Below are 27,492 nucleotides of genomic sequence, written 5' to 3'. Positions count from 1 at the left end.
ACACAATCAATGTTCGAAGTGGCCCCTCTCTTGGCCTTTGCCGCCTTTCTCCCAATAGGTCTCGGCGGACGTGGGAGTGGTGACTCCGTTTCCATTGGGGAGTCCAATGGCGAATCGGTTGATGGCGATTCATGGAGCGGCGTCTCATGCAACACAACCGGGGGTGCGGTAGGAATAATTTTGAATCTGGAACAATCCTTGACAATTTCCCAACATTGGAAATGCACAAAACTTTTTTTCCCTTGCCCCGTGGCACCAAACCACATTTGTGCTTGTATGATCTATTCAAAATAAATAATTGGAAGTGCATTAAAAAAAAATATACAATGCAAGAAATTATAAACTATTTTGAAATGCAAGAATAAAATTGATTATGTAAATAAATATAGACAAATTGAAAATGCAAAAACAAAAATAAAGATTATGCATGAAATTATAAACTATTTTGAAATGCAAGAATAAAATTGATTATGTAAATAAATAAAGCCAATTAGGAAATGCAAAAAATAAAATAAACATTGTGCAACAAAAAATAAATAGAATATGCAATAAAAAAAAAGTTACATTAAATTGATTAAAATGGCAATTAAAAATATTTTACCTCATCGGAAAGATTTTGACCGCTCCGAATGTTCTCCCTTGCTTTTGTCAAGGCATTTCTCCATTTCCCTAACTCTTTGTTTAGAATTTTCCATCTACTAGACAAAGCCATTTCGGTCCGAATGGAACCCGATCTTTGACAAAATTCTCCATGAATTTTGCTCCACATATGATGGAACTTCATCTCATTGCCCGTGATAGGGTCATGACTAATGTTCACCCAAGAGTGACACAATGCAATATCTTCCTGAGTTGACCACGAGCCCCCGGTTTCGACAGAAGATGCCATTTGTTTTGTTTTGTTTTTTTATACAAATGGAAAGTAGTAGAAAAATGTGAGTGGAGGGTAAAAAATATTGGAAGGAGAAGAGTTTGTATGGAGAATTGGTGTGGGAAGTGAAAAATGTGAGTGGAGAGTAAGAAATATTGGAAGGAGAATAGTTTGTATGGAGAATTGGTGAGGAAAGTGAATAATGTGAGTGGAGAGTAAAAAATATTGGGGATGGAGAAGAATTGTATGAAGATTTTGTGTGGAAAGTAAATAAAATGGTTAGGTAATAGCAAAAGAACTCTAAAGTGGGCTTCAGTTTTCCACATAATGGGCCTCGCTAGGTTATATATATATAGGTGGATGCAACCCTCCAGCCAGGCTTGGGTTTTTAAAGACCCAACTTGCTTCTATTATGGATGACTTTTTGACCTCATGTGCTATCTTTTAAAGTCCAAGAGTGGTGTAGCCCCATTTAGAGCCTCCATTGAGCTTGCTCTTACGTCTTTGCTATTGGATCAAATTAATGAAATCTTTGCTCATGTTAAAAAAAAAAAAAACAAAAAAAAAAACAAAAAAAAAGGTTATGATAAGGCTCGTTTGAGACTGCTTCTCTATAAAGCATTGATGCTCATAAGCGCTTTTATTATAAAGATGTTGGAATTTCATAAGAAATTGAAGTACTTTCTAAAAAAGCACTTGAGAGTACTTCTTGAAGAAGTAAATGGCACGTGCTTCTCCTGAAAAGCACTTCCATGACCCAAAAACACTTTTAAACTTTGATGCCAAACGCTATCAAAAACACTTTTGATTGTGAGGAAGCCTTTTTAACCCTCCTAAAAGCACTCCCAAATAGTGTAGTGAATTTATAAAATTTCTTTCACTTTAATTTATAAAACAAACTCAGGCACTTGAAGAAATTTCATTACCTTCCAACAAGCTTTTTGGTCCCATCAGTGACAGGATTGCCAATCTTACCAGCCTCACAATCCTAGAGATATACTTTAATCAGCTGACCGGCGTGCTCCCTCACCATATTGGGAAGCTCTCCAAATTGAAACTCATGCACCTTCATTTCAACAATCTACAAGGTTCTCTGCCCCCATCTTTGATGAATTGCACAAACCTTGTAGAACTATATCTGGGATTCAACCGTTTGGAAGGAAATATCACAATGCTAAATTTCTCCAAACTTAGTCAACTTACTAAGCTTGATCTAGGGAGTAATTACTTCTCTGGTTTCATGCCAGTAAGCCTTTACTCATGCAAGTCCCTGAAAGCAATTCGACTGAACGGAAATGATCTAGAGGGACAAATACAACCTGAGATTGTCTCTTTAAAATCCCTGTCCTTCCTCTCCCTTGGCTGGAACAGACTGACCAATGTCACAGGGGCCATATATATATTGATGGGTTGCAAAAATCTCAGGCTACTCTTCCTTCCACGTAGTTTTCTAGGCGAAGAACTACCTGATGGTGAGGCTATGGTTGGTTTGGGGTTTCAAAATCTCCGTCTTCTTGGTTTATCAGACTGCCAACTTACAGGTCATATACCTGTATGGATGTCAAAGCTCAAGAAACTGGAAGCCCTGGACCTGTCTACTAATAGACTCACAGGCTTAATACCTGGATGGTTGGGGACTCTTCCTAATCTTTTCTTTATAAGCTTGAACAATAACTCCCTTTCAGATGAACTTCCAAAGGAGCTTTTCAGACTACAAGCACTGGAATCAGAAAAACATGCGACTCCAACAGACCATGGTGATGTTGAACTGCCTATCTATGCACAACGCACGAATCACTCCATTACTGCTTTGCAGTACAACTATCTGTCCAACTTGCCAAGAGCAATTTACATCCGAAACAACAGTCTAAGTGGCAACATACCGGTTGAGATTGGCCAATTGCAACACCTTCACGAGTTGGATCTTAGCGTCAACAACTTCTTTGGCAGCATTCCAGGCCAGATATCTTACCTCACAAACTTGGAGAGATTAGACCTCTCAAGAAACCATCTGTCGGGCGCAATCCCATCTTCACTGTCAAATCTTCATTTCTTGGCTTCATTTAGTGTTGCATATAATAATCTGCATGGACAAGTACCGTCAGGCACTCAGCTCCAAGGCTTCAATGCCACTGCCTTTGAGGGTAACCCAGGACTTTGTGGTGCCCCGCTTCTGAATGAGTGCCAACAGATGAACACAAATAATAATAAAACTACGAACTTGGAAGATGTACATGACAATGCGAATGGAATTCCATGGCTTCATATTTCAGTGGCTCTTGGTTTCATTATAGGATTTTGGGGAGTTTGTGGCCCTTTAGCTTTGAGCAGGTCATGGCGATATGCATATTTCGAATTTCTGTCCAATGTTAAAGATCGCTTTCTGGGGTAGTGAAGTGTATTTTTCCTTGGGAAATAAAAGATTTTATTAACCATAGCTGCTGCATAGCAACAATCTAAACCCTCCTCTTCACTTTGCTCCTCCCTTACTCTCCAAACTACACCTTGGAAAAATTCTGAAAGACGGTAATAAAGTTTTTTTTTTTTACTTTATAAAAATTAATAGATTATTATAATCTTGCTCTCCCTGAGTCCCTCCTTGCTAAAAGGACTGAGATTAATTGATGTATTTCATTGATTTGTTTACAGGTACAGGTCTATGAATATATACAGTTTGAATATAGCTACCTACCACATATATCTAATTATATACATGTATCTAATTATAGCTACCTACCACATATACATGTATCTAATACATGTATCTAATTATAGCTAACCTACCACAGATACATGTATCTAATTAACTGAATCAATTGATGGAGCAGATTGAGTTGGTGATGAACTGATCTCCTTTGATGTAGGAGATTCCCTAATACGCCCCCGCAAGACGGTGGCACCATCGGAGACACCGATCTTGGAACGAAGGAGATGGAAACGGGGACGCGGCAAGGGTTTGGTGAGAGCGTCAGCAAGCTGATCAGTAGTAGAGACATGAGACACTTGAAGAAGACCACGAGTGACACGATCCCGTACAAACTGAAAATCAATTTCGATATGTTTCATACGGGAATGTAGGACAGGATTAGCACAATAGAACATGGCGCCAATGTTATCACAGGAGACAACTGGTGGTGTGGGGAGAGGAATGCCAAGTTCACGCAATAAGGATTGAATCCATGTGAGTTCAGAAGTGGTGGCAGCAATGGCGCGGTATTCGGCTTCGTGTGGAGGAGCGAGAGACAGACCGCTGTTTGCGGGAGCTCCAGGAGATCAGATTTCCACCGAGGTAGACAACATAACCAGTCGTAGACTTGCGATCATCATGATCACCAGCCCAGTCAGCATTGGAAAAGGCATAGAGACGATTAGAGGGGCGGCGACAAAGATGAAGGCCAAAAGAGATGGTACCCTTCAAGTAGCGAAGAAGACGCTTGAGTGCCTGCCAGTGAGTCTCGGAAGGCGAATGCATGAATTGGGAGAGCTTATTGACCGCGAAGGAGATGTCAGGGCGTGTAAGGCTTAAGTACTGAAGACCACCAACAAGACGACGGTAGGGTGTGGGATCCGTGAGAGGGGAGCCATCATGGAGCATAAGGGAGTCAGTTGTGGAGAGGGGCGTACTGACAGCCTTTGCACCATCCATCTTGGCATTGACAAGAAGATCATGAATGTACTTTTGCTGAGAGAGGAATAGACCAGTTGCTGTGGGAAGAACCTCAACACCAAGAAAGTAATGTAATGAGCCCAAGTCCTTGACAGAGAACCGAGTGGCTAAGAGTTGAATGAACTTCGCCACAAGTGTGGAATTATTACCTGTAATAAGAAGATCATCAACATAAACCAAAAAATAAATTACAGTAGTCCCATTTTTGAAGAGAAATAGTGAGGCATCAGAGATGGCATTGACAAAGCCATGGGAGAGCAAAAATGAGTGTAACTCCTTGTACCATGCCCGTGGAGCCTGTTTGAGGCCATAGAGGGCTTTCCTCAATTTACACACATAAGATGGATGATTAGAGTCAACAAACCCAGGCGGTTGGACCATATAGACATTTTCAAGGAGTGTGCCATGAAGAAAAGCATTGTTAACGTCCAACTGACGTATTGGCCAACCATGAGTCACGGCAAGATGCAAAACAATTCGTATGGTAGTAGGTTTGACCACCGGACTGAAAGTATCTGAAAAATCAACACCAGGACGTTGATGAAAACCCTTGGCTACTAAGCGTGCCTTGTACCTGTCAATGGTGCCATCAGGATGCCGTTTGATACGAAACACCCACTTACAACCAATAAGATTTTGAGAGGGGAGTGAAGGAATGAGCTCCCATGTACCATTGCGAATTAACGCATTAAACTCATTGGACATTGCTTGTCGCCAAAGGGGATCCTTAACAGCCTGGGAAACACATGTCGGTTCAATGGAGGAGAGAATGGGGTGTGTAGTAGCAGTCATAGCATAACGGGGATTAGGTTTGTGGATACCGGCTTTGGCACGGGTGACCATGGAATGATCAGGGTGCACAGGAGGTATGGGGGGGTTGGAAGGGTGCGGGTCAGAGGATGGAAAGGTGACAACAGTCCTATTAGGGTTTCTAGTGTATGTACGAATTGGGCTGAGGTGGGGAGGCGGCTGGGCTGGGTCATTTTGGGCTGGATAATGTACGGGTGGGGTGATTATGGGTGCAGTGGAGGTAGGGACTGAGGCTTGGGGGTTGGATGATGGTAAGAGAGGAGCAATGGGGGCCAGGGCAACGGATGGTGACGGCTCCGAGACGGGGGCAGATGCCGAAGATGATGATGATGTGTCGTGTGATGGCATCGAAGAAGAACCAACCGGTGCAACAGGCATGGTGGGTGAGTGTACAGGAACATAAGTAACTGGAGGAAGAGAGGAGACCCAAGTGTGAGAGTTATCAACAGTGACATGGGGAATGGAGGAAGGGAGGTTGGCAAGAGGAAAAGTGGACTCATCAAATTGAACATGCCGAGAGATAAAAAGTTTGTTGGAGGAAAGATCAAGACACTGAAAAACACTTTGATTAGGTGAGTAACCAAGGAAGAGACATGGACGGGAACGAGGAAGTAATTTATTTGAATTGTAAGGACGTAACCAAGGAAAACACAAGCACCCAAAGGTACGAAGACGAGAGTAATTGGGTTGTTGTTCATCAAAGAGTTGAGTGAATGGGGAGAGATTGTGTAGAAGTGGAGTGGGCATGCGGTTGATAAGATAGGCAGCTGTTTTAAAGGCGTAAGACCAATAGGTGAGAGGTAACGAAGCTTGATGAAGAAGGGTGAGACCAGTTTCAACAATATGACGATGTCGCCGTTCGGCAACCCCATTGTGTTGCGGAGTGTGAGGTGGAGTAAGAAGATGAGTGATGCCATTGGATGAGAGAAAATGTTGGAGTTTGATGAATTCTCCCCCACCATCAGTGTATAATCTAGTGATTTTTCTTTTGAAGTAATTTTCGACAAGTGCTTTGAAGGTCACAAAAGTGGAAAACACATCAGATTTCTTTTTGAGAGGGTAGAGCCATATGTATTTTGTGAAATGGTCAACAAAGATAACATAGTAGGAAAAACCATCAATAGAAGAGTATGGAGCAGGGCCCCAAACATCACTGTAAAGGAGGTCTAATGGACCATGACTAGTGAGAGACGAAGTACCAAACGGGAGCCGATGGCTCTTATTACATAGACAAGAATGACAAACAGACTCGGACAACTTGGAAGACACATTAATGGAAGACAAACGAAGGACCTGTTGGAGAATTTTGTGACTAAGGTGACCAAGACGACGATGCCAGAGGTTGGGAGAGACCACCACACCCACCAGAGCTTGCGGTTGATAAAAGGATTGGGGAGACCACTCGTACACATCATCCTTATTCGGGCCTCGAAGAAGAACCGCCCCCGTGCTCAGATCCTTGACATGAAAGAAATCAGGAAAAAGTTCAATAGATGTATTATTTTGTTTATTAAATTTAGAAATATAAATAATGTCTTTTTGCATAGAAGGAACACAAAGAACATTAGACAAGGTGAAAGATTGAGAGGATGAGGAGGGTACAGTGGTTGAACCGACATGAGTGATACCCAAACCTGAACCATTACCAATAATTATTTCATCAGGACCATCATATGGAGAGGCACCAGAGAGAGTGTTGACGTTAGATGTGACATGGTGAGAGGCACCGGAATCAAACAACCATGTTGGAGAAGAGGTGGACCGACCATGGGAGGTGGGATTGGCCACTGGCTGACTGTGAGATCCATATTGGAGTTGGGGGCAACGTTTGGCACTATGACCTTGAGTGCCACACCATTGACAGAAACCACGATAACCTGTGCTGTTCATGTGGGTAGAGCGACGACTATTGTCAGTGAAAGCTGGTTGGGTGGGCCCGTTGAAACCACGAGAATTGTTGTCAATGGAAGATGTGTGGGGGTGCCCGAAGGAACCACGAGATGGATTGCGAGAGGCAAATGACCCACGGTTGGAGTTGGAGTTGTTAGAACGATAGCCACGGTTGGAGGTGTGGGAGCGAGATGTCTGAGTGACATTGGCAGTGATGACTGGGGCAGCAACAACGGTATCATCACGCTTGAGAGCAGCTTCATGTTCAACCAGCTTGTCATGGAGGTTTTCAAAAGAAATTGAGGTGTCGCGGGAACGAACCACTGCAGCAATTTCCTTGAAGTCCGATCCAACACCATTAAGAATGTAGAGGAGGAGATCGTCATCGGAGAGGGGAACATCAATGATGGCGAGTTCATCTGCAATAACACGGACTTCTTGCAGATACTCGGAGACAGACTTGTTCTCACGGCGCAGGAGAGTAAGGCGTTCTTTGAGACCAAGAATGCGGGCACGGGCCTTGCTAGCAAAGAGACGGAGAAGCTTGTCCCAAGCCTCCTTGGACGTCTTGGCAGAGGCAATAAGGGAGATGACTTGCGGTGAGACGGAAGCAAGAATTGCATGGAGAAGGAGCTGATCTTGCCGAATCCAAAAGGTGCGAAGCACGGGTTGAGTGGTTGATGGGCAGAGACTAGAACCATCCACATAACCCATGAGGTCGTAGCCGTAGAGGAGGGCGTTGAATTGAGCACGCCATGATGGGTAATTGGTGGGTGTGAGTTTCACGGGTAGTTGGGCGGTAGCGTTGATTGTGATCAAGGTGGGAGTGGAGGAGTTGATCTCTGGTACAGCGATGGTTGCAGAAGCGTCAGTGGCCATGGATGAATACAGAGAATAGAGGGATCAGGGAATAAAAAAAAATGCTCGTTGGAGTTTTTGGGCTTTGATACCATAAAAGGACTGAGATTAATTGATGTATTTCATTGATTTGTTTACAGGTACAGGTCTATGAATATATACAGTTTGAATATAGCTACCTACCACATATATCTAATTATATACATGTATCTAATTATAGCTACCTACCACATATACATGTATCTAATACATGTATCTAATTATAGCTAACCTACCACAGATACATGTATCTAATTAACTGAATCAATACAGACGTTGACTGGACTTTAAATACTTGGCGTTTTCATTTCTCTTTCCTGGCTAAAGATTTTAGTTTGACTTCTTACAATGAAGACGTATATTTTGCATATAAATATACATACAAACCTGTGAGTGATCTAAATCTAATAAGAAACATGGTACCTCAGCCTGATCATCAACCAATCTCTTATGGCTTCCTTTTCATCCTCTTCTTTTCTTCCATTATATCTGCAAAATATGCATGCGAGCTGACTGAACGCAGCTCTCTCATGTCCTTCTCTCTCTCTCTCTCTTCCCCTCCATTAAACTGGACTTCAGTTGATTGTTGCCAATGGGAAGGCATCACTTGTGATCAAGATGGTTTGGTCACCCAGTTGCTCTCGCCCTCCAAAGGCCTCAAAGGAGGTATTTTTCCCTCATCACTTGCAAATCTCACACATCTCACCCACCTCAATCTCTCCCACAATTTGCTTTATGGTTCACTAAATCAAACTGGATTCTTCTCGTCCTTAAACAGTCTTGAGATCCTTGATTTGAGCTCTAACCTTCTCTCCGGAGAGCTGCCAGCTTCTCTACCATCCAGAAATGTGATCCGGATGGTGGACTTGTCCAGCAATCACCTCCATGGCGAAATCCCATCTTCATTCTTCCAACAAGCTTGGAATTTAACTAGTTTCAGTGTCGGGAACAATACCTTAACCGGGTCTATCCCGTCCTCTATTTGTCTTCATTCTTCTCCCTCAATTAGGCTATTGGATTTTTCCTTCAATAAATTCAGTGGCAATATTTTTCCCGGACTAGGGGCATGTTCCAAACTGCAGGTTTTTCGTGCCGGTTACAATAACATTTCGGGTCTACTTCCAGATGATATCTATAATGCTTCAACACTTGAAGAAATCACATTGCCTCGCAATTCACTGTATGGAGCCATAGGTGAAAGAATTGCCAACCTCACCAACCTCACAATCCTTGACCTCCAATCTAATGGATTGAGTGGTCTGCTCCCTGCAAGTATTGGTAAGCTATCCAAACTGAAACTCATGTTCCTTCAATTCAACAACCTACAAGGTTCTCTGCCCCCATCTTTGATGAACTGCACAAACCTTGTTGAACTCAACCTGGGACTCAACCTTTTTGAAGGAAATATCTCCACCCTTGATTTCTCCAAACTTGTTAAACTAACCGAAATTGATCTTGGCCATAATAACTTCACCGGTTTCTGGCCAGTAAGTCTTTACTCATGCAAGTCCCTGAAAGCGATTCGACTGAGCAAAAACAATCTAGAGGTGCAGATACAACCTGAGATTCTTTCACTGCAATTCTTGTCCTTCCTCTCGATCAGCTATACCAGATTGACCAACGCCACGGGGGCAATAAAGATCTTAATGGGTTGCAAAAGTCTCAAGGTGCTCCTCCTTTCATCAAGTTTTTATCTAGGGGAGGAAATTCCAGCTCTTGATAACATGGATGATTTTGATGGATTTCAAAATCTCCAAATGCTAGATTTGAGCAACTGTAAGCTCAGTGGTCAAATTCCTGCATGGTTATCCAAGCTCAAGAAGCTAGAGGTCTTGATTCTAAATTTTAATAGAATCACAGGGCCAATTCCTAGTTGGCTGGGGACTCTTCCAAGGCTCTTTGTTGTAGCCTTGGGATCAAATCAAATTTCAGGTGAAATTCCAAAAGAACTTTTTAGGTTACCCATGTTGGTATCTGAAAAAACTGCAGTTCAAGTAGATGACGATGTTCTCGAATTGCCTATCTATACATCGACCAATGGAACACTTTTGCAGTACAAATTGTCCTACTTTCCTCGAGTGTTAGACATAAGGAACAATAGCATTAGTGGGAGCATACCTATTGAGATTGGGCAATTGCAGCTTCTCCAGATATTGTATCTTAACATGAACAACTTTTCCGGGACCATCCCGGAGCAAATATCCAACCTCAAGAACTTGGAGGGATTGGATCTTTCCATGAACCATTTGTCTGGAGACATCCCATCATCATTGGCAAGCCTTAGTTTCTTGAAATCTTTCAATGTCTCATACAATGATCTCCAAGGATCAATCCCAACAGGCACTCAGCTCCAAAGCTTCAATGCTTCTGCATTTGAGGGGAATTCAAAACTCTGTGGAGCCCCACTTCCAAATGAGTGCCACCCAAAAAATGGCCCTGATGCAGAGCATAAGAACAACCAAGATGTGGACAATGGGCACCAAATTCTGTGGTTTGAGTTATCTGTTGTGCTTGGGTTCATTGTAGGGTTCTTGGGAGTCTGTTGCTCTTTGCTCTTTAACAACACATGGAGATATAGATATTTCCAGTTCCTAGACAACGTTCAACATAAGCTCTATTTGATGCAGAGAAAGCTTAGAAGGTAGAGTACTATACTGTTTTTGCTTTTTCTATTAATTGGTTTTAGTATTTCTGTCATATTGTATTTGTTTTATGATGCTTAATTATTTTTCGTTGTTTTTCTTCTTCCACTTGATTAATCAAACACAGGGTGAGAGTTGACAGACAACTCCAAGACCAAGTCCAAGTCTCAAACCAAAGGCCGGAAGTTAATAGCAGCAATCTGTACAGTGATACAGATGGTAAAAATTGGTCAGAAATTGCAACCCTCACAAGTCACAATGCTGCCAAACCACCTCCCTTCAATGATCCAACCAAAGAAGATCCCTACGCGTCCCTCGGCACAGAAGAAGAAATATTTTTTGATACAAGCAATATTGAAGGAGGAGAGATTCAAACACAAGATCTCAGATTCACGGGTAACTAGTATGAGTTCAGTGCCTCTTTTGTTTATATATTTATTTTTCGGGTAGGGATATCTGTTGTTTTCTGTTAATGACATGGGTTTTTCTTTCTTTTTTTGGATGAGTAAATACTTTCAAGTTCTTTTGGTGGATCAGAATTATAATCAGGCAATCATTTAGGTCACTCCGTTTTTTATTTTTTCGAGGGTTTTGGGCCTAGCTTCTCTCCTTCCTACTACTAGCAACAAAGCCCACACTACAAGTACAAAATAAGATATATATAAAATAAATGGAAACTAGAAAACGGACCTCCTCATTGATGCTACACATCAAAACCTTTGTATAGGCAATGGATGCCACAAACGTTCTACAAGTTCACAATACATCTATGTCTGTCTCTCTATCTCCTGTGTTTGATTCTCGCCTTCTTGGGCGAAAAACTAAAAGACACTACGAAAACCTAGCATTAGCAACAAAACGAGAGCAGAAACCCAAAACACACCAAAAATAATTTACAGGATACAAACAATGGCCATCACCTCCTTGTGCGCTTTCTAGGCCTTCCTGCACTCCCCATCTGATCAGCCTCACCATTGCCTCTCCCTCTTTTCCCACTTCCATTTCCAGCCTCTGTGGTCTCCGGCCTTTTCGGGGGTCTCCCAACCCCTCTCTTTGCCCTCCCACTGCTCTCCTCGTCTCTTCTTCCCCCTCCTCTCCCTCCCCTCCTCCCAGTAGAACTCCGGGTCACCCTCTTTTTCCTCTCGTCCGGTTTCGTCTTCCCCTTCTGCTTCTTCTCCTCCTCCTCTACCATGCTATCCTCACTCTCACCACCCTCCGAAACATCCGAGCTCCCTCTCTTCACTACGGTGCTCGTAGAGTTCTGCTTCATTCTCTTCAAGAACGTCCTTGCCGCGCCTTGCTTTGTTGTCTTCGCGTTTTCGATCTTCTCCATTTTCATTTCCTCTAAACCATCATGGGAACTAAGCTCATTTCCACCATACGCATGCTCCGTTTTTCCCACAATCTTGCTGCTGCCCCTCCGCGACCCCCTCGGCCCGCCTCTTTCTTGGGTCCTTTTCTTCCTAATCCCCTTGTCCTCAACCTCACTCGCCTTTCCTTTCTCTTCAACCTCCCCTCTTTCCCTTTTATCTCCCTTCCTGTTCTTCGCTCCGCCACCTCCATGGGCAGAACGACGTAAACCACACACAACAATGGAGGGCTTGCTGGGTTTCACAGAGCTATCGGGTTCTACCTTGGGGACTTTGGATTCTAACTTGGGTGCATGGAGCTTTACCGTATCGATCGCGGGTTGTGGTTTTGGTAGCTGGTCCGTCATTTCCTTTAGCACAATGGCTCGTAGCTCTTGAGCTGCCATGTGCTCTGGAGAAGTCTTGCGCAAGAAAACGACGGCGTTGTTGAATAGGAGGAGGAGGTCGCGGAAGAACTTGTGGGTGCAATCTGTGTAGACCCCTTTGTTAAGCCTGGATTGAACCTCATGCAGGTCCATGTGTTGCCGGATCAAGCTTTTGTATCTTTCTGATTCCTGCAAAAGTTGTATGCTTCTTTATTAGAATATAAAGAAAAGAAAATATATATATATATAAATTGGCATTTGGTAGTAAAAATAAAATAAAAATAAAAAGAACTAATAAGAGTTAATGGTTATGGTTTGGTTATTTTGTCCCAGGAGGAAAATACGAGGGTAAGGGTACTATGGTAATATCGCACTCCAAAAGTGAAGGGACGAAACCCACTAAAATAGCGAAGTGCCCATCACCTGCAGTTTTGGGCTTCAGGAGTTGTACAGTACACATGTGTAACATTCCACAAGGTTGGCCCATCACCTGATTTTTTTGTATTTTGTACCGTAACAAATCGGCTGGGATTGGACGGGAGAAATTCTTTTGTACGCCGAATGCACCGGACAATATAGTACACACTATAAATAGATCCCCACCATACAAAAAGAACTATCATCATCCACGCAATGTGCACAAGCTAATAATTTTCGCTTCATAGAGTATGGTTTTCTTTATTTTTTTCATAGAAGAGTAAGGTTTTGTTATATATAGGAAATGTGAACTATTTACTTTGTATACTTATATTTATATTTATATCATTTTAACAATAAGAATAATATGCTAATGCAATCCACACCCACTAATGGTTGAAAGCTTCGCGCAGCTAGGTGCGATTGATGGTAACACTCCTCATATGGTAATACGTTACCTAACTTCTAATCTACCAACCCTCATTCCATGTATCTCACCTTTTCTATTTTACGTATATCATATTTCCCATGCAACATGTACGAAAATTCGGCCGTTCAAAACTGTTTAAACAATGCAGAAGTTACATATTATTTTTTGTTTTTTTGGTCAAAAGCTTATTGGTGCAGATCCCTAATAACAATATCTAGGAAATGTTTTTGTGAGAGAAACAAAAATTATAAACAGAACCTTGGAAATATATACCTTATATAGAGAGAGGAGAATTTTCCTGAATAAAGGACCACCCTTGAGGCCCATAAATACGAAAACTTCCAGAATCTAACTATTTTTCTCATATGTCCTTGGCAAGCTTAGCCATGTAACCGAAAATAGTTGTATATACGTATATAGGTAGTGCATAGAACAATTTCTCCTTAAACACCATGAGAATGATGAGGAGAATGATGATTGATTACTAGGGTGCATGTATCCAAGACTCTAGATCTTATGATTAATTTTTAACTGTTAATACATGTGAGTTGCAATACAAGACTCGCGTACCTTTATGGTTAAAAATTACCTACATCTTAGTCACAAGGGCTAACAAAAAAATTTGAAAAAATAAAACATATAACTTTCGAAATTGTAAAAAGGGCAAAAAGGAATGAACAAGACCATAAAACTAACACGTCCCATGACTGTCCAACACACTTCGTAATTTTTTAACACCTCCTCCTTTGGGGCTGGACTGTTGGAGGGGTTATAATTATATCCTCTTAAGTCCTCATATTTAAACTCCCTAGTGGACCCCACCACTCCCCTAAGGCATAAGCTACCCTTCATCAAACTCTTGACCCAGATTTTGTCCTCTATCGTAACGCTCATGTGCCGCACGCTAACATCCTCACCAATTACAGCATACCATCCCATACAAATTTTCATTTAACCCTATTATCCTGCAGGTTTGAGTTGAGCCTAATCATAAAGTACCAAAACACCCCCATTTTATTCCCCGATATGACAAAATCACCCTCAACTTCGTGATGTGTCACGCTCTGATTGGTCCAGCCCCCACGACATCTAAATCTAAACTGACAGTCACCACCTCGTCCAGTAATTGCGACCTCCTTTCCCATCCCTTTTTGCCAAATCTTCATTTTCCGAGTTTTTGGATTATTTTGGGTAATTATTAGTTTTTTTTTTTTTCATCTTGAGTTGCATATTATAATTATACACGTCAAAATTTGTTTTTGGAATAATTGGAATATTTGTCAATACCTGGCTCCGAAGCCGACGCTCGAATACGGAGCCGAGCCGATGCGAGCGGATTATCCGGAGGACCTTGATCAACGGCTCATGTTTAACCAGCTTAGGCTTAATCCCTTTGCTGGTGGCGGGAGAAACTTCGTCACCCTCGGCCTCTTCGCCGCTGCTACTCCTACTCCTACTCCTTCTCCCTCCTCCCTCACCACCTCCGCCTCCACGACGTCGTTTCCTCTTCGACAAGCTCGCTGAACTCTGCACGTCGCTGTTCTGCTTCGATGCCACTCCTCCCCTCTTTCCCTCCCGCTTCGACTCACTCACCGATTCCCAAAACTCGTTCGACTCGCCGAGTTGAGTCGCCCCCACCGTTTCACCACCTTTTTTATTGTCTTCCTTCTCATCGTCGATTACTTTACCGTTAACAGAGCAATCGCGATCCGGTTCGGTCCGGGTTCCGGTTCGAACCCGATCTGGTTCGTTTCCGTCCGGTCCGGGCTCCTCTTCCTGCGATTGTTTTGCCACGACGCTGTTTTCTTTCGCTTCGCCTCGTTGGCTCGTTGAATTGGACTCGTTGAAGGATCGGTTCTCGCGCTCGTCGGAGTCGAAGTCTTCGCCGGAGTTTGTTTCGCCGGCGATATTCTCCGGTGAAGCCTCTAGCTGATCCTCTCCGCCGCTTTGGAGATCGTTGTTGGGATGGGCCTCCGCCTCCTTCAAGCTCCGTTCCCTCTCCTCCTCCAACCTCTTCACCTTCAACTCCAACGACCTGTAAAACGACACACAGACAGAGTCTCAGATCTCAGACCATTAAAACGACGACCTCTCACACTCAGATCTCTCTCAAGAGACGCGGAATTTACACGATCGAAACGTCGCGACGGTGGACCTCATGGCGGAGCTCATCGACTCGAAGGTTCCGGAGCTCGTCAACCATTTGGCCCAAGCTGTGCGATTGGTTGTCGTTTTTTGATACGAATCGTCGTTTGAGGTCGTCGAACTTGTCTCTACAGTCCTGAGCAGTGAGGAGCGTGGAGGCAAAGGTGGAGGAGCTCTTGGTCTGGACCTCCATGGCGACGGAGTCCCAGCTCTTGGTGCCGTGGCGGTTCACGGCGCACACTAGTAAAAGCTCCTCTAACGTGCCCCATGGGTGCCCGCTCGTTCCGTGTTCCCGGGCCATTCTCCTCTCATTTCATCATTGGTTTTTCAAAATTAGGGTTTTTGGTTTTATAGTTTCAGAAACAAAATCTCAATTTTTTACAAGGATGATGATGATGATGAATGTACAGATTTATTATGTTTGTTCGTCGCTTTTATATTTCCATCTAAGTGAATTAGAAAACTTTTTTTTTTTTTTTTTTTGGTTTTGTTTTTGGTCTCTTCGTGTTTCGGCTCGACAACGCCAGTAGGCTTTGTAAAGCTCGCATTCTCGCTCCACCACCACGTTGGGCCTAAGATTATACTACCAATTGGGTTCTTATTTTCCATAAATTTCTATATGGAATTCGAAATTACCCATTTTACTCCCGCCATTATGAGTATATTTCGTAAATATCTCAAATTATATACTCATGGTGTTAGTAAAATTACAAAAATTTCTGATATTTTTAAATTTATTGGAAAGACAATATGAAATAATACAATTATTCATATTAAATTGTGGGGCAGACACATCATCTAATGTGGACTCAAAATAAACGAATAACAGTCGACAATCGTAGATGATTCAAGATACAAATAAGGTATTAGATACGAGAGTTATAAGTCTAACTGAATCTTTTGAAGAAACAATCATTTATGGCTCCACATTAACTTGTAATGTAGGGCAATGAAAGAAGTGCATTGTTTGCCACGACCTTAAACGATTAAACAAAATTCAAAAGGAAAATATTCTGCAATGATAAGGTAACGACAAATTCTATAGATTTTGAAATAACAATCAAAACATGAACGAATCCCCATTACTCTGGAAGTTCGAAAATCCCAAATATGGGCTAGAGCAAGATTCAAATTAGGGCTACAAAGAAACTTGTATATAAAAGAAGCGAAAGTTAGCAAAAGACCGTCAATGCTAGTTTAGTACAATAATTGCACCTTAAACTTCATTAATTTAAGTTTTCGTATCAATTATCAAATTTTTTTTAATTTTTTTTTTATTTATAGCTATGAATATACAAGTCTATTTGTAAGCAAAATGCTAACGACGCTTGCTTAACAGAGTGTCTCTACATGGACTTGTTGAAACCTCATGATTCAAGAATTAATGCTAGATTTTACTCAGTTTACATGATAAATATGTGGTGGCAACAAAATCCTTGTAAGAATTATCTTTTTGAACAAGTCTCATTAGCATTTATCCTCTTTGTAATATATCAACTCATTGTTTAGTAGTAATCAATTTGTGAGCGATCCAAATCATAGCCACACTAATAAACATTTATCCTCTTTTAAGTTTATATCGAGTCAACCCGATCGAACTATACAATCCGATTTATAGTGGGTTGGGTTGGATAGGCTTACAAATGAGCAAGTCTTAGGTTCAAAAAATCATAAATCGCTATGTACGGGTTGGAGTTAAAATTTAAAAATAGGCCTAATTTTGAGTTAACCTGACTGGACCTCCGAACTTGATCATAAAAAGTTGGTTGGCCTAAAAATGAGCTAGTCTTGGGTCCAAGAATTCATAAACTGATATATATTGGGTTAGATTACGGATTAAAACTAAAACCGATCCAACCCAACTCAATCCATGTCTACTCCTATCATATAATATTATACACCATATTTCTCTTTGTCTACCAAACTAAGTAAAATGTTAATTATATTCCTTTTAAAGTAAAATAAATTTAAATTTAAAGATGGGATATATAGCTTAAGGGTAATATAATAACTAAATTTCGACCCAAAAAAATAAAAAAAATAAAAAAACTAAAATCTCAATCTTTGCTCACCATCTTTTTCTGTCTCTCATCTTCCCTTTTTTCCGCTTTAGTTGTTTATTGCAATAACTTCTTGTGTTGCATGAGTAATATGTATAAGAGTTGGTTGTAATTCTGTGTATGTAGTCATTTCAAATCCAAAATATTCCACTATTGCCAAATCATTATTTATATATTAATTTCTTTAATAAATGTGTTATATAATTAGTAATTCAAAAAATTTAGTAATTTATGGATACAAACATCACATATATAGTGGAAGAAGACATAAACATAAATTTTAATTGTTATTAAACTTGTTATAAGTTAAAATGATTATGTTCATATTTTTAGGGTGCTGATTTTCCTATTCTCATTTTGTTCACTTATGCTCCCTTTTGTTTTTTTAAATACTTTTTATTATAACATACAAGAGAGTATAAGTGGACAATAGAATAGTGAGAACATATAATTTCCAACAAAATGAATGTAAGTAGACAAAAGATAAGTGAGAAAATCAGCTTCTTATTTTAAACCAAAGCAAGGTTTCTTTTTTATATACGAGATCTATCCACATGTGCTAGGCATGTGTTGGAAGTTACAACACAAAACAACTTTAACAAAAAAAAAAGAAATTTTGGGAGAGAGAAATTTCTTGATAAATAAAAAGTTTATTTACCGTATTACTCGTAACTTCTAAGTTTATTATGGAAATTGTTTAATGCTAAAATGACAAAATTGACATTTTGTCCATACAATACAAGTTAAAAGGAGAATTAATATGTAGAGGGAAAAAAATTACAAAAGTGAAATAAGTGAATTAAATTTAAAGAAAACCTCAAAGTTTTTTAAAATTTAACATACATATAAAATAAGAAAATTAATATGTTTAGTTAATTTTATTTTAATTATTTCATTTTATATATCTGAACTGCATTTTATAAGCGAAGAGAAAAAATACCCTGCCCGAAAGAAACGCGGAAGTCGAATTTTAACCGAACTAATTTGCGTTGAGCGGGAAATGCACCGCCCTCTCCCAACCGTGAAAATTTTCGATATTTAAAAGAACTCAAACTTAATTTCCAGCTCTGCGCTTCCTTCTCGAATCATCATTAATTCAAAACTCTCGAATCTGAGTTTTGAATTTGAATTTAGGGTTTCTCAGAGCTTCGAAATTAAGTCGCTTCTCCAAGAATTCTGGTACGATGCCCAAGTCTGCGAAACGCCAACGGACCCGAAGCCAAAGCGGGGACGTTGATGACGCGGAGCAACTCAGAGCCGTGAAGCGCGAGAGGGTCAACGCCAACGCCGGCCGAGTTGAAAATGAGTCGGATCTCCCGAGTGAGCAAGACTCCGTTCAACGGCGAACCCTTCGGTCCGACTACCTCGCCGTCAAGAACCTCATCAGTGGTATGCATTTCGACTTATCGGAAATATGTGTTGTTAAAAAATAAAAGATTTTTGCATTTCCAATTGTTTTAGTTTAAATTTTAATTTTTTCCTTTTGTTGCAGAGAAAAGAGATGATTTAATGTGTCCAGAGTCGGAGAGGTTCTGTCTAATCATCAATAAAGTTGAGAAATTGCACGAGCAAGGTATCCCCAATCACTTTTTGATTAAATCATCTGTGTTTTATTCCTAAGAATTCATCAACTTTGATCTTGAATATTTAAAGCGTTTATGTTATTTTTTATTTTATTTTTCCTTTCGTTGTGTTGTTGCTTAATGAGAAGGCTGAGTATATGTGAAAGAAAAATGAAATTTTTGTATTTCTTGAGCTCGTATGTTGATTTTGAATAATAAATTTGCAATGCCCATTTGGCAATTTTCAGTTCAGAAGCCAAGGGAACAAGTAGCAGATGCAGAGGCGCTGCTGGACATCACTAACACACTGTGGACGTCTGTTAAGTCACAGTCCAGTGCAGGAATTAGCCCATCAGACTTTGTTACTTGTGTGCTTAATAATTTTAAGCAATTAAATAGTTCATTAGCCAGCCAAGAGGATGCGCCTGTCTCAATTAAGTGGAAGGATATTGGACTTGCTGTTGCACCCATTTTCAAGAGGGCTCATGGGTGTTGTACCATGTGAGTTGTTCTATGATTATGTTATGTGTGAAGATTTATTGTGTGACGTTGCCTTGTTTCTATACTAACTCATGGTTCTGCTATTTTTTCTTAAAGGCTTGGACCCATGAATACCGAGTTGAAGCAAAGGAAGGCTGTGGTTCGCAGCAAACATGCAAAGCCTACCACAACTGATCGACCTGATGAGGTAAAGTTGATTATATTGGCTGTATTCTGTAGAAATCATACTCCTTTGTCTTAGAAGCATTTCCTACAATTTGTACGAACTTTGCTGATGATATGTTCACGTTCGTGGTTTATATGCAACAGATAGATGATACTCAGGGAGAAGAAAAAACTGATACTGACAAGAACATGTCAACAATGTTTGACATTCTTAGAAGGAACAAACGGGTTAGACTTGAAGGCTTGATACTAAATAGGAAGTCTTTTGCACAGACAGTGGAGAACTTATTTGCTCTGTCATTCTTAGTCAAAGATGGCCGGGCTGAAATAACTGTGGATGCAAATGGTTCTCATCTTGTTTGTAAGTAGATTATAAAAAGCATACAAATTGATTATATTTTGTGTTTTAGCAATCAATGCTTTTGGCTAAGTCATTATTTCTCTTTTTCAGCACCTAGGAATGCTCCTGCTGCCAATTTAGTGGCATCACGTGAGGTGGTTTATGATCATTTTGTGTTCCGATTTGATTTCAAGGACTGGAAGGTATAGTAACTAGCCATTTCTTCAGGTTTAATGTTTTATTTAATATGTCTTGCACCATAAGTTCCATCACAGAAGCATGTTCTTGCATTATATAGTAACTGGAAATAAGCCCATCTCAGTGTCAAAACTGCCAAATTTGTAGAATTCATTTGGTATTTTGTTAAAACAAACTGTTTGAGAAACTCTAAACATAAGATACGACTGCATATACCGAGTTGAAATTGAGTTCTTCTTGTCAAATTATATTGATCTTTATTTTCTCTTACGGTCATATAAAAAGAAAGTTGGCATCCTAGTCTTTATGTGCATCACTCTCCCACCGCATCCTTTTCATGCTTGATTGTCTGCCCTTTTGTGAATAATTTTTTTGTTGCTTTGCAGTTAATGAAGGATATGTTGCCTGTTGGTGAGGAGCTGATGCCACATAGAAGCCCGCCAAACTCCTTACCTGCATCTCAAGAGGAACCAGCAGCATACAGTTCCCAAACAGCCTTACCCACAACCCCGATTCGAAAACTTTCCAGAAATCGTGGCCGGCTTGTGCAGGAAGAGTCAGTTGTAGAAGAATCTCCTGAAAATGATGATGCTGCTGGAACCAATGTCGTTCGCAGGAGTAAGCGCAAGCTTTGATGAAGAGAGACTAGCTAGATAACTGCCATTTATGCTCTATGGTTCAGTAACTTCAGTTACCTGCTCCATGTCTGTTTGAGTATTATAGTGTAAATTGGATTAGGAAGATTGCCTTGTATTTAGAAGTCTGTTTTGCATTAGGTTGGCTTTTGATGTTTTGACCCTTTTGGAGTTCGTTGACTTGTGACACTAGCGTTCTAGTCATTGTAAGCGTACTCTCTACTGGACTCGGATCGTATTGTAAAAATGTGCGGGCTTCATGTATATTATGTTCCTTGTGACATTAGAGAAAGAAAAATATAACTTTTGTAACATTATTGTTTCATCCATCCTTATTCGGAATTTTTCTTGTTATTTTTGTCATCCATCCAGCGTCAACCACAAACTCTTTTAAGTTGATTTAAGCATTTCAAATAAAGGTTCTTGAAAACTGTTACAGTCCCTAGGGTAAAATTTCTCTCATGCCAAAATGGGGCCGCCGGACAAGACATCTGAGGGTTGGGGGAGGGCACAAACTAACGGCATTTAGTCGTCTAGAGTACAACTCATCACTTTTGGATTATCATTCAGCCAGCCAGCCTGCCTGCTGCCTCTAACTATCATCCTCAGTGCTGAGCCTTTGGAATATCGAGTTTCTCGAAAATTGGACTGTCAACTCCCACACCCATTGCATTCAAACCATTGTCTACATATATAACACCGCCAGTAATGGCAGAGGCCAAAGGTGATGCCAAGAACGCAGCTGTGTTCCCTACCTCCTCTGTTTAATGAGATTTGTGACTTCAGTATCTATAACAGAAAAAGGGAAGAGTAAAATAAAATTGAAGAGGAGACTGGTAAATTACCTGCAGACAGTTCTTTTTGTAGAGGTGCATTGGCTGAGGAATAGTCAATCATCATATCAATAAATCCTATTGCTTTTGCAGCACGGCTTCTCAGTGGACCTGAGGATTCAAAAACAGAAGTTGAGGTAATACTAGCCAAATGAAAATCCTCCAGGAAGCTTAACACCTATGTAATGCAATAAATTTTTTAACGAAGCTCCAATCATGGTTGAGAGTGAAAAGATCTTCCAGATATCACCAATATAAATGACCACAATAGTCCATCCATGACGATTCCACTATTAATTTAATCCATAAGATATAGGATATACAATACCAGCAGATATTGCGTTGACTCTAATTCCCTTTCTTCTCCCAGCTTCAAAAGCAAGAACCTGAATAATGCCAAAATTCATGTCAACACAAGCTTGGAAGGAATGGAAACGGGGATAAATTACATGTATAAAGTGCATGGAAGAAAAACGCACTCGAGTGTCACTCTCAAGTGCAGCTTTTGCAGAGCTCATACCTCCACCATATCTGCAAAGGATAATTCAAGAATCCATCATCATGAAAAATTAGCAAAAGTAACTCCATATACAAATGTGAAGCAGACAATGCATAGAAAAGATACCCAGGAATGATCCTCTCGGAAGCAATATATGTAAGAGAAATTGATGAACCACCTGTAACCACAACATTCTAATTCAAACTAAAGAAAACACAAATAAAAGAAAACAATACTGGATAACAAATGTGGAAGCTTGCCTGGATTAATTATTGGGAGGAAATGCTTGAGTAGAGAAACATAGGAATAACTCGATGCGGATAGAGCAGCAAGATATCCCTTTCTTGATGTCTCCAGCAGAGGTTTAACTACCTATTAAAGAGAAAAATTAATACGTGCCAAGAAAATAAGGATAGAAATTCCATCATGAGTATTAACGTACCTCTGGTCCATTTGCAAGTGAGTGCACAAGAATGTCAACGCTGCCAAAATCACTCTTGACAGATTCAGCAGCTTCCTGCAAAACATAAAATCAAGATTCAATAAAAAGAAAAACCATATGCTGTTTGAAGAATTATGTTATCTGTATATTTAAAAGCCAACTTAAGAAAAATCTGAAACCCCTCATCTAGATCATCAAATTGGAATGTTGTCAAACGACAGTCTCAATAGCTATTGAGGGATGAGATGCTGAATATCAGACAACATATGATATTTAAAATTCAACATTTTGGAAAGGCAAGAGTAGCAACAATGAAATTCCTTACAGCATAAACAAAAGATAAAATTCATGACCAATAGAATGCAAGACTTAAACTACAAGGAAAGAGGAACTTAGCCAAACTGTTTCTAAAGTTGGTGGCTGAATGTCATGGATCCTCATTCAGTTCCATTTTATTAGGAAGTGATCTCCAGGGAAAGCACAAAAAGACCTGTTACTTTGGCACTGAAATTATGTTCTAATTTGTTGTCTGTCCATGTTTAACCTTAAAACTAGTCTAATGCTCCAACATACAGAAAAACTTTAAAACAAAAACTAAGGCAGTTTAATTCATACCTGGACAGTCCATTTACTGGATCCTGCATAGCGCTTATTTGTTTTTATCTGCATGAAGGAACACCAAAACACATTAAGCATATTTGACCATTTTCATCTTTTAATAATATAAACAATATATTTCCCCCTTACATCCTCAGGAACATCCTCAGGGTTGTCAAAAACAGCATCTAGGGGATATATCTTGGTAATCTCCATTAAAGAACCATCTGGTAACCTGAAACATCAAATGTCTTGTCAGAAGCTATTCATCAAATTTACCGGCTAACACTATTCAAAACCAGATCTAACATCTTACACGCGTGATTCATCAAACTTGCCACGTCGCAGGCTGGACTCAAAGATGTTCAGAGCCTGCATATAAGCTCTTCATAGTCAGTGACTACATCATTATCAAAAATTAAGAAAGAGAAAAAGGAATTTATGAAATCCTGGATATCAGGCCGATCAACTTACAGGCACCCACGTGCCCACAAGAATTTCAGCACCTGCAGCAGCTAGAGATTTTGCAATTGCCCAACCATATCCATTATCATCAGCTACACCCGCGATAAATGCCCTCTTACCTGCACAAGGAATATTTATATTTAGTTGGAAAGGTATAGTGCTCATCAAAAGGCAGGTACCTAATTGCAATATGGACAACAACTTGGGCATATATACAGTATTCCAGATCAGTAAAAATCTAAAAGCTAACATTTGAAGGAAATATTCTGCACAAACACCATCACCATTTAAAATTTACTGTATTTGATCAGATAAAACATCATCGTGAGAACAATGCTGTTCCTCCAAGCATATTCTGTATAGCTACAGTCAACCTTCCCAAGTGTATACATCCAAAACAAGGAGAATTATGTAAATAGAAAACTGAAAGCTGATGAGTACAAACTTTCAGCTTTCTTTATTGCAATACAAAGATCCATGATAGGAAAACAAATCATTACCACAAAATATGACATTAAAGTGAATTAAAAGACAGAAATCACCAATATGAGCTATCTTTAACAAGAAAAGAAGAGGATAATGAAAAAGCAGCAACAAGTCCATTATATTAAGGAGGAAGGAATGAACTTAAAACAAATCAGTACCAATACAAGTGAGGGAGCAGAGAGGTAAAAAGAAAATTGACCTTTCAAATCAATTGGCAACCCTGAGGCAGGCTTGTTTTCACTAGCTCCAGCCATCGCCTTTGTAACAAACTTATCCATTTTTAGAGATGATGATGTAAAGCTCCGGTGGAAAGGTTGTGTAGATGCTATATGGCATGCACTCGAAAGCTTAGTCCATGAGGCCAGCTTAAAATTACCATTAAGCATTGCAGCACTTGACACAAAAGCTCTACGAGAAGAGGACATGCAGGGTCTGGCAGTTGCCATTTGCAGGCTGGAAGCAGCAGTTGTTGCCATCTTCAATAAATGGAATCTCACTAAGGAGAACAAAGATCTACATAATGCACAAAATCAGAATTAATATTCACAAAGCCATGAAGGAAAACTATAAATAGAATCTTGAAAACAGAATTCTTAACAATAATAAAAAAGTTTTTTTTTTTTTTTCCTGTTTTAAATCAAATGACTTCCATTGTTCAACTATTACTTGCACTACCGAAAAAATGCTGGTTTGTCACGCTAAGCTAAACAAACCATTTTGCAACAACTCTGAACCCAATGAGGAAAACCCAGATTTACCCAAAGCAAGCTGAACCCAGCAATTTAAGACGCATACATTTTCCAGTGAGGCTAAATCCAGAAACTTTTGGGAAAAAAAATAGAACTACAACAGTAAAGCTTCAGTAACCGCAATAATATTAACGTACGCAACCATCCCCACCTTAAACCCCAGAAAATTCCAACAACAGTGTATCACATCTGAAGAAAATCCAAACTTCAACTACATTTCACACAAATCTCAGCCGCAAATAACTGATCTGAAACAAGCATCCACAACAGCAACAATAGTAACAAGTAAGAAGATGAATGCCTCCATAAATTTCTTACCTTTGTGCAATAGAAAGCGCCAATGTGGAGAGCAGGAACGGCAAAACTGTAAATTTTATATTCAGAAAGAAAAGGGTAGTTGGAACTTGGAAGGACCTTGGTCTTTTATCGTTCTTATCAGGTATTAATTTGTTTGAGAGAGAGAGAGAGAGAGAGAGGGTACTTGGAAAACAAGAGGGTGTCGATGAAAACTATGATGTGTTTTTAGAGCGAGAAGGGGAGGTCAGACTCTGGAGTGGAGTGGGAGTCAAAGGAACTTGCAAAGTTTTTATTTATTTATATTTTTCCCTGCTTTTGAAAAAAAAAAGACTTCATTTTTCAAATTCTTATAAACTCATACATAAACTTCTAAAAATCCTACAAATTACTTACAAATAAGGGTGAAAGTGTTGGATTCATTTATATATATGATTTATCAGGTCATTCACCTAATGTTTTAAGTTAGTTCTTCACATACTTCTTTTTTGTGTTTTTATAAATTTTACCTTGGTTGGAATAGATGTGAACTAAAAGTGCATTATTGAATATAAAATTTATTTTTGCTCATTTTCGTAGGTCAACTTCTTGGCCTTGGATCAATATTTCCGGTGCTCGGATGCCGGGAAGATCTCTATGAAACTTGTTCCAATGGATGTTGACTACAACATATCCGAATTTGAACTCCATTGAACAAGTATAGCCTATCCAAACGATCCAACATTAATCCTAACTATGAAATTGCGGTTTGGACCACATTTACCTTCATTGGATGTCACCTTCAATTTTCTATTTGTTACCACACCATTTGGTAACAGTGTTTCACTTAGATAAGCTGGAATCTCTCTCAAGATATTGAAAGTCAAAGAAATGATTAAAGTGAAGACAAGTGGAGAGAGTGGCCAAAGAATTTTGGGTAAAAAGTGAAGTATCATATGAATTAATGGGTTAGAAGAGAAAAAGAAGAAAAAAGCTAGGGGAAGAAATCAGTTCATCACTCTCTATACTTTGCAATTTCTGATTTTTAGGGAAGAAGGAGAGCAAGGAACAAACAAATAGAAGGGAGAATGACATGATAATTGGATAGAACCTTGGAGAGCCTTGAGGCAAGGATCCAAGAGGTTGAAGATGCAATTCTCTTTATCCTCCTTGTTTTTAGTTTATTGTTTTATTAGTCCCTGAACTTTGACCCGATTTGCATTTGAGTACCTCAATTTCCAAAATGGTTCCCGTGGTCCTTTAACTTTAGTTTCGTTTGGACAAATGATCATGCTATCAATTTTGTTAACTTTTTCTGTTAAATGTAGGGGCAAATTTAACAAAATTGACTGCAAGATGTTAACTTTTTCTGTTAAATGTAGGGGCAAATTTAACAAAATTGACTGCAAGACCATTTGTCCTAACGAAACTGAAGTTAAAGGACCACGGGAACCGTTTTGGAAATTGAGGGACTCAAATGCAAATCGGGTCTAAATTCAGGAACTAATAAAACGATTAACCCTATTTCATTTTATTTCTTTCTTGTATTTTCTTAGTTTCAATGTAACTTCTTATTTTTCTAGGGCTTAGGTTGAAGCCCTAAATATGATTACACTTTTGTTTTGATGCTTTGAGTTTATGAATTTCTAGATGTTGTTGATGAATTTTTTTTCACTAAATTAATCATATGCTATGTGTTTGCTTCCTTTGATTGATCACCTTATGTTGTATACATCTAGCTAAAGTTGAGAAGTTGTGTAAGATACCCAAGAACATAATTTCTAATTAGCAACAAATGATTGAATCCTTTCTAAGTGAGCATTATGTGAATTGGTTTCTTGACAACAATTGATGAATTCATCTTCACTAAAATAATCTATCCTTGATATATGTTTTTTATTTATTGATAACCCTTGAAAGCATACTTCCTGAGATTGTTGAGATTATATATACCTTCATGTTTTCCTAAGCAACTAATGGATGAAGTAAGAATCATCCATGTGAATTGGTTTCTTGAATGCCTAATGTAAACACCATGCTATTAGAGTTCTTGTGATGTTCATATTCTCTTCAAACTTAATGAGTTCTTCATATGTGATTAAATTGAAGTACTAAACACATCTAGATGATTTTATGGGAAGCACGAGTATTGTAGCACTAAATACGCACGTTACTTATTTTAG

At 39.6% G+C, this 27,492-nt stretch overlaps 5 protein-coding genes across 6 annotated transcripts; 3 read left to right on the top strand and 2 right to left on the bottom strand.

The window, feature by feature from the left end:
• The first annotated feature begins 106 nt into the window (after positions 1–106).
• On the top strand, positions 107–3,949 carry LOC117633088 (tyrosine-sulfated glycopeptide receptor 1-like). Its single transcript, XM_034366771.1, has 4 exons — positions 107–163; positions 1,776–3,259; positions 3,521–3,526; positions 3,736–3,949. The coding sequence occupies exons 1-4, from the start codon at positions 107–109 to the stop codon at positions 3,947–3,949; spliced, it is 1,761 nt and encodes a 586-aa protein (XP_034222662.1).
• Positions 3,950–8,551: 4,602 nt separating this feature from the next.
• On the top strand, positions 8,552–11,244 carry LOC117633081 (receptor-like protein 2). The gene is made up of 2 exons (XM_034366758.1): positions 8,552–10,776; positions 10,905–11,244. The coding sequence occupies exons 1-2, from the start codon at positions 8,552–8,554 to the stop codon at positions 11,179–11,181; spliced, it is 2,502 nt and encodes an 833-aa protein (XP_034222649.1). The 3' UTR covers positions 11,182–11,244.
• Positions 11,245–11,421: 177 nt separating this feature from the next.
• On the bottom strand, positions 11,422–15,924 carry LOC117633018. The gene is made up of 3 exons (XM_034366680.1): positions 15,489–15,924; positions 14,647–15,394; positions 11,422–12,701 (listed from the first exon to the last, which is right to left on the bottom strand). Exons 1-3 carry the CDS (start codon positions 15,803–15,805, stop codon positions 11,694–11,696), a joined length of 2,073 nt encoding a protein of 690 aa, XP_034222571.1. The 5' UTR covers positions 15,806–15,924; the 3' UTR covers positions 11,422–11,693.
• A 2,535-nt stretch (positions 15,925–18,459) lies between these two features.
• LOC117631035 (non-structural maintenance of chromosomes element 4 homolog A-like) lies at positions 18,460–21,279 on the top strand. Its single transcript, XM_034363955.1, has 7 exons — positions 18,460–18,953; positions 19,057–19,137; positions 19,375–19,627; positions 19,724–19,814; positions 19,937–20,153; positions 20,244–20,335; positions 20,717–21,279. Exons 1-7 carry the CDS (start codon positions 18,749–18,751, stop codon positions 20,963–20,965), a joined length of 1,188 nt encoding a protein of 395 aa, XP_034219846.1. The 5' UTR covers positions 18,460–18,748; the 3' UTR covers positions 20,966–21,279.
• A 3-nt stretch (positions 21,280–21,282) lies between these two features.
• Positions 21,283–25,587, bottom strand: LOC117631036 (enoyl-[acyl-carrier-protein] reductase [NADH], chloroplastic). Of its 2 annotated transcripts, none has more exons than XM_034363956.1 (13): positions 25,355–25,587; positions 24,487–24,800; positions 23,811–23,920; positions 23,653–23,708; positions 23,487–23,571; positions 23,355–23,402; positions 22,740–22,814; positions 22,558–22,669; positions 22,424–22,475; positions 22,278–22,329; positions 22,127–22,184; positions 21,811–21,909; positions 21,283–21,725 (listed from the first exon to the last, which is right to left on the bottom strand). In XM_034363956.1, exons 2-13 carry the CDS (start codon positions 24,761–24,763, stop codon positions 21,571–21,573), a joined length of 1,179 nt encoding a protein of 392 aa, XP_034219847.1. In that variant the 5' UTR covers positions 24,764–24,800; positions 25,355–25,587; the 3' UTR covers positions 21,283–21,570. The 2 variants fall into 2 exon arrangements, with proteins under 2 accessions (XP_034219847.1, XP_034219848.1); XM_034363957.1 differs by lacking the exon at positions 25,355–25,587 and adding an exon at positions 25,188–25,312.
• Between the last annotated feature and the right edge of the window lie 1,905 nt (positions 25,588–27,492).

Source organism: Prunus dulcis, chromosome 6 (genome assembly GCF_902201215.1).
Source record: "Prunus dulcis chromosome 6, ALMONDv2, whole genome shotgun sequence".
Taxonomy (NCBI): Eukaryota; Viridiplantae; Streptophyta; class Magnoliopsida; order Rosales; family Rosaceae; genus Prunus; species Prunus dulcis.
Note: the sequence above shows the minus strand (reverse complement) of the source record. Positions and strands in the feature narration are given on the sequence as shown.

Excerpts from the sequence above, each read along its gene's own strand:
- LOC117633088 (XM_034366771.1), top strand. The coding sequence starts at position 107 with ATGGCGAATCGGTTGATGGCGATTCATGGAGCGGCGTCTCATGCAACA. Across the intron at positions 164-1,775 it reads CTCATGCAACACAACCGGGG|GCACTTGAAGAAATTTCATT; the intron begins GTGCGGTAGGAA and ends AAACAAACTCAG.
- LOC117633081 (XM_034366758.1), top strand. The coding sequence starts at position 8,552 with ATGGTACCTCAGCCTGATCATCAACCAATCTCTTATGGCTTCCTTTTC. Across the intron at positions 10,777-10,904 it reads ATGCAGAGAAAGCTTAGAAG|GGTGAGAGTTGACAGACAAC; the intron begins GTAGAGTACTAT and ends AATCAAACACAG.
- LOC117633018 (XM_034366680.1), bottom strand. The coding sequence starts at position 15,805 with ATGGCCCGGGAACACGGAACGAGCGGGCACCCATGGGGCACGTTAGAG. Across the intron at positions 15,395-15,488 it reads CGTCGCGACGTTTCGATCGT|GTCGTTGGAGTTGAAGGTGA; the intron begins GTAAATTCCGCG and ends GTCGTTTTACAG. Across the intron at positions 12,702-14,646 it reads AGCGTCGGCTTCGGAGCCAG|GAATCAGAAAGATACAAAAG; the intron begins GTATTGACAAAT and ends CAACTTTTGCAG.
- LOC117631035 (XM_034363955.1), top strand. The coding sequence starts at position 18,749 with ATGCCCAAGTCTGCGAAACGCCAACGGACCCGAAGCCAAAGCGGGGAC. Across the intron at positions 18,954-19,056 it reads CGTCAAGAACCTCATCAGTG|AGAAAAGAGATGATTTAATG; the intron begins GTATGCATTTCG and ends CTTTTGTTGCAG. Across the intron at positions 19,138-19,374 it reads TGAGAAATTGCACGAGCAAG|TTCAGAAGCCAAGGGAACAA; the intron begins GTATCCCCAATC and ends GGCAATTTTCAG.
- LOC117631036 (XM_034363956.1), bottom strand. The coding sequence starts at position 24,763 with ATGGCAACAACTGCTGCTTCCAGCCTGCAAATGGCAACTGCCAGACCC. Across the intron at positions 22,330-22,423 it reads TCCGAGAGGATCATTCCTGG|ATATGGTGGAGGTATGAGCT; the intron begins GTATCTTTTCTA and ends TATCCTTTGCAG. Across the intron at positions 22,185-22,277 it reads CACTTGAGAGTGACACTCGA|GTTCTTGCTTTTGAAGCTGG; the intron begins GTGCGTTTTTCT and ends GGCATTATTCAG.